General features: G+C 40.0%; 1 protein-coding gene across 1 annotated transcript in view; it reads left to right on the forward strand.

Annotated features, from left to right (window-relative positions):
• Window positions 1–4,922, forward strand: part of dock1 (dedicator of cytokinesis 1) — an 815,700-nt gene extending 810,778 nt beyond the window's left edge. Inside the window, 1 exon segment of the mRNA XM_034193753.1 lies at window positions 4,138–4,922. Coding sequence (XP_034049644.1) covers window positions 4,138–4,230 — 93 coding nt within the window. The 3' untranslated portion in view covers window positions 4,231–4,922.
• The last annotated feature ends 1,078 nt before the right edge of the window (window positions 4,923–6,000 follow it).

Genomic DNA, 6,000 nt, shown 5'->3' on the forward strand with positions numbered 1-6,000 from the left:
TTGGCAGTGGTAATACTCATGAAATGGTACAGGTTCACCATTTAGTTTAGATTGTGTTGAGAAATATTGTGTTTTCACCCCGTCTGGGCCTCCAGCTGTCCGTTTGTCTGTAAACTTGTTTCTGCACAGTAACTAATTAATGCCTTGTCTGATTGAAACCATTTCTTGAGGTCAAACTGGAGGACTGTAGAGGAAGGTTCCGTAAGAAAATGGGCATCATCCGTTACCCAGTATGATTACTAAAGCACGCCTCATTTGATAAAAACCTTTTTATCCCCCGCTGGCTGACGGATTATGTCGTGGCAATTTCCCTCCATCTGTCTGCCCGTCCGTCCCAAAAAAGAATATAAGGTTTCTGAAATCAATTCTTCTCACATTATTTTTAGGAGGCATTTCATGAAACTTGGTACTAGTCATTGTTATAGGCTAGTAATACGCATATTATATCATTCAAGTTGGGTCCATTTTACCAGAGTTATGGCCCTTGATTAACAAATCTAGACTCCATCAGTTTCATGAGTGAGTGCCTGCATTCTGAAATCAACTCCTCTCACATTTTTAGGTTGACTTTAGTGAAACCTGGTACAATTCCTTGTTATAGGTTGGTAATACACATATTGCAATATTGTACAAGATTGACAAATTTGGTCCTCTATTAACACTGCTAGTTTCATGAGCTGGAGTCTGCATTTTGAAATCAACTATCACTTACCTTGAAATGTTATCAGAATGTAGCAAGCACTTGTACCAAAGCAGCATTTGCCAGCAGGGGATGTTGTGCTCTCAGAGCATACTTGTTTATGATGTACAGTTGTGCACAAAAGTTTACATACCCTGGCAGAATTTTAGATTTTTTTTGTAGAGAATATGAATGATGACACACACAAAAAATTTCCCTCATGGTTATTGGTTGGGTGAAGCCATTTATTGTCAAACAACTGTGTTTACTGTTTTTAAACCATGATGACAACAGAAACTACCCAAATGACCCTGATCACAAGTTTACATACCCTGGTGATTATGGCCTGATAACATGCACACAAGTTGATGTAAATGGGTTTGAATGACTACAAAAGGTAACCATCCTCAACACAGTTGTTTGACAATAAATGGCTTCACCCAACCACTAACCAAGAATAGAATAAAAAAGTTTTTGTGTTATCATTAATATTCTCTGAAAAATGGCCAAAAAATCCAAAATTCTGCCAGAGTATATAATCATTTGAGCACAACTGTATTGGGGAGGATAGAGAACAGTTTTTTGTTTGTTTGTTTGTTTGTTTTCAAAAATGTCCATCTTCCATTATCCAGTATGTCCATTATGGATGCCGTCTTAATTTTCATTTTCACACACAATATAAACAACAATTCATCTGATTGAAACCATTTCTCTGTGGTCTGTTGAGGAGACTAGAGGAAGTATCCTTTTGAAAATGGGGGTCAATACACCACATACCAATTGTAATGCGGCAATCTTTCACCGTACAAATAGGCCATATAACACCATTAATGCACCAGTCTTTCATGATAGAAATAATTTCCATGCTTCATTATCACCTCAACTACGTATAAAACCATACTTCAAATTAACATACGAGCGGGATATATGCCATGCTTTGCATTGCTGTTGTTAAACAGAGCAGACTGCATATAAAACGACAAGTAATTCCATGACAAGTACTGTAGGCTTTGATATCTATCATTCATGAGTCATCATGCACTTCATGAAGACACAAAACAAAATCCCAACTACTTTTATTCTGACAGACAGGAACTTGAACATGAATGCACTTTAAATCTAAGTAGCTCATTCAGGAGCCTGTTAGCTCTTGGTTGGCTGAACACGCCTGAATGAGCTAATCAGCTTTTGGGAGAGGAGGGTAAGATGAGCAATGTGCTGGTTTGGGGGTCACTGAGGACCAGGGGTGAGAACCACTTATTTAAACATCATCCATCAGTCCGTTTTCAATACCCGCTTACTCCAATTAAGGGTCACAGGGGCGCTGGAGCCTATCCCAGCAGTCATAGGGCGTGTATTTTAACATCAGCGTTTGTGAAGTTTTTTTTCACTCTCCACAAAAGAAAAACTGATTAACCAACTCGACCGACTTCCTAGATGTTGCAAACGTTTATAGGGATTGGCCTTCTTAGTGAAGACCCTTTGTGCTCATGCAGCAGTGGATGCTGTGACATAATAGTTCTGCGACAGTTTCCCCCACAGTGTAGATTTTATGTCCTCCGCAAGGATTTGAATCCTTGCTGGACCTTGTCTGTCACAGGCCTGGTATTTTTCCGGCCTGAGCTGGATTTCCGGCTTTTGGATCTGGATATATGCAGCGGAGGCGACAGGTTGCCATGTAATCCCTATGGAAGGACGCTTTGTGGATATGTAGTGACGTGGAAATGTCTGTCTGGAGTTTATACTTGACGTGGACATGTCCTGTCTCTGGCAGTCAGCCTGTGCAGGACTTACGTATGTCCCTTTTGTCTTTTATTTAACACAATTATGACAGAGTTTGAGGGGAGAAAGCGAGGAAGTGCAGCAGCAGCCGGTGTTTTTTTGTTGTTGTTGTTCACGTGCGTGTGCATGCAAATGAATCGTCCGTGAAGATAATTTTATTAATTACACAGATAATAAAATAATATAAAACAAATGGTGACTGGTTTATAACACATAACAATTTGAGGGGGAGGAAGTGCAGCAGCAGCCAGTGTTTTTTTTTTTTTTTTGATCACGTGCTTGCGCGCGCAAACGAATCGTCCGTGAAGATCATTTTATTAATTACACAGATGTATAATAAAACAAATGGTGACTGGTTTATAACACAATTATGACAGAGTTTGAGAGGATGGTCCTCGAATAATGTTTAGAGCCGGGAAATATACTGGTTCTTTGTTTAATAAGAGCCGCGAAATATACCCTGTTCTTTGTTTAATAACACGATTTTTCATTGGTCTAGCTCGATGTGATAACCAGTCTTTGAACGTGTTTTAATGTGGCTCAATCTGTATCAGAACAAAAATATTTTCTTAGCATTTTGCAGGCGCCTGTTAGACAAACCGATTGAACAAAGAGATTATTTAGTGGATATGATTTTGACCAGTGCAGCCGATTGCCATAAGTAGTGTTTTATGTTTTTTATCTATGTAGTTTGAAGAGGCCTTAGTAAAAGGATTAAGCATCCATGACGAGTGTTCGATAAATTTCAAAATTCAAATTGCTTACAAATTTTGGCATTGTGAAAACAAAATAGCTCATGTTGTAAGTTAATAACCATTCATTTATTGAAATAATTATTTTTCACATATTTGAAACTCGGAGTGGATGCGAACCCAACTCTTTTCATTTTCTGCCTTGCTTTTCTTTCCACACTGATATTCGCTTGGACTGGTCTGTTGAATAAACTATAAAATAATTGCCCTGAAAATATGAGCCCAGCAACAGCAGTGTTCAGTGATGGTAGTATGTAGACAAAACCTGCAGATGTTAGGGGAACCTATGCCCATTTTTTGTTTGTGGTTATTTTATTTTTGCTTTAGAAAACTGCATTGTAAAACAAACCACTTGACCTCAAAGATGGTAATGATTGTTTAAAATCTTTAACATTGGGTGTTCCTGAGAGCTTTCCAAACAGGTTTGAAAAGGCCTAAAATCGCAGCCCCCAGCCTGGGGCTTTGCCCCTGGACCCCATTGGGGACGTAGGCGGACCCCAAACCCCTCGACAAATTAGTTTCAGGCTTAGCCATATTGCCTCAATGCCAGCCCTGCTGTCGAGAAGAAAGACAACAGTGTGTGTACCACCACATCAGTCACCTCAGCGCTTGTTGTTGTTGTCGTCTTCTCCCCCGTGTGTTGATGACCATTCAGAATTGAGCCAAACCCAACGGTTTTTCAGAGCCCCCCTAGAAGTACCTACCCCAAAGCAGGTACTAACTCACCCCAAAAAAGGCTCAGAAAATCTCCTCTCAGGGGCACTAAGGTGGAGCCACACATAAAGGCATTCAAACCCCCAAAATGGCCCATGAGTTCCTGGTGGAAAGGGTCTTCAATTTTGATTCAAAGTTGAGACATCACTCTTTACTGGCATTTGCCTTTACAGTTTGTGGTTTCAGAGCTTATATTTTGTTTGTGTGCAGCCTCCACCTCCCCTGCCAAGCAAGACTCCGCCTCGACCGCCGCCAAAGACCACCAGGAAACAGGCATCCGTCGATTCAGGAATTGTACAGTGAACAAACCCGCTGACAGCAGGACCAAACGCCACACTGACAACACGACAAAAACATTACCCACACATCTCTCAGTCCCTGTCCCAGCTTGACAAGATGAATACCTCATTCCAGGCCGTCCCTCTCCTACCATCTTGTTTTTATTCTTTGATGAGGATGATGACGGTGTAGTCTCTCGCAGAGAGAGTGTTTGCACCGATGCGTAAGTTGTTGAATTTTTAGATGATGCCCACAAAGGATGGCGTCCCACTGCAAGACTTCATCCTGACACAGGATTGTGTTCACATTCTTTCTGACCAACAGCTTTCCAACAGCTCGGAGCTCTGTAACGCATCCCATTTATTCATATTGACACTATGTACAGACATTTGTATATATGATTTTATTTCAGGGTTGTTGTTTTTTATGTGATTTGATCATGACTGTTTTTATTTTTATTAAGGTCTCATTAGATTAAGTGGCATTTGCATTTTAACAAAAAAAGCTTTTAGGTTTGACAGATGACACATTTTGTATGTGAGCATGTATCAATGATTGTTATTGAAAACAGTAGTGCTTTGGTGTGCACATACAACTAACTCCTTCCACGTTACCGCTGTCCACACTTTGACCTAAAATTGCTGTAACCTTGGATTTACATAACACCAACTACTGACGTGACTTCTGAATAAACTTTCAAATGTATTTTTAAAAACAAAAAATTGACATCCGCCTCATGATTTGGTGCACAGCGAGAGAAGCAGCAGATGGATGATTTTCACTTTTTTGAAATCACATTGACAGCTATCATGGCTGTGCTGTTTCATTATCAACAGAATACACACAAAAAGATGTCTACATGGGTTAAAGCCATCACATTTGCATAGTGTTCCAACTCACAAAACTGTCAGTTTTGTTTGCAAAGCTGAAAGTTGGAATCTGAACGTTTGTTTGTGCTTTCTTTTATGCACTTTTAAAATATGTTTCCAGAGATGGCTGAAGGTTGCACATCTATTTCTCTGTTATACACTCTGGTTTCTTCACACTGTTGTAATTCAGGAGATGTTTACTTTTCAGTAATAGAAATTTAAAATCCAAAATCAATGTTAGAAATTAAAAAAAAATTAATGAAAAATATAGTTTTTATCAGGTCTGGTTGACGGGTTAGGCTGGACGCAAAGCAGGACTCAGACAACAAACTCTGTAGGTAAAAGAAGTTTACTGAAGCAGTAAACGGGGTCTGGTACACAGTAAAGGAAGTCCAACAAGAGTAACAAAACCAAAATCATCAGGCAAAAGCGTGGTCGAGAATTCAGGCAGGTAATCGTAACGCACGTGAGGCAGGCAGGTTGAGAATACACAAAACAGAGCTGGAGAGAAGGCACTAGGCGCATCAATCTGGCGAGGGAGTAAGGCAAAATCAGGAGTTTAAATACACCCAGGTGATGAGGTGCAGATTGAGAGCAGGTGTGCGTGCAACGCTCCAGAAAGAGGGTGTGGCCAGAGAGAGGGAAACACCCACCACCAAGAGCCAGCAGAGACAGACAAGAGAGAAAGGGACAGACAGAACCAAACAGGAAAAAAAAACCCTGCAAGAGAATAAACAAAACAGTAACTGACAAACAAATCAAAGCAAAGAAATAAACGCAAACCAAACTCAAATCCTGACAGCTTTACAATGACAGTAAGTAGGAATTTACCTAAAATAGTCCTATTTCTTCCACATACAATACGAAAATGTGAGTATCTGTGTCGATATACAGTCAGTATTTGGAAAGTGATACAGCATTTGTA

This window comes from Thalassophryne amazonica, chromosome 18, assembly GCF_902500255.1.
Source record: "Thalassophryne amazonica chromosome 18, fThaAma1.1, whole genome shotgun sequence".
Lineage (NCBI taxonomy): Eukaryota > Metazoa > Chordata > Actinopteri > Batrachoidiformes > Batrachoididae > Thalassophryne > Thalassophryne amazonica.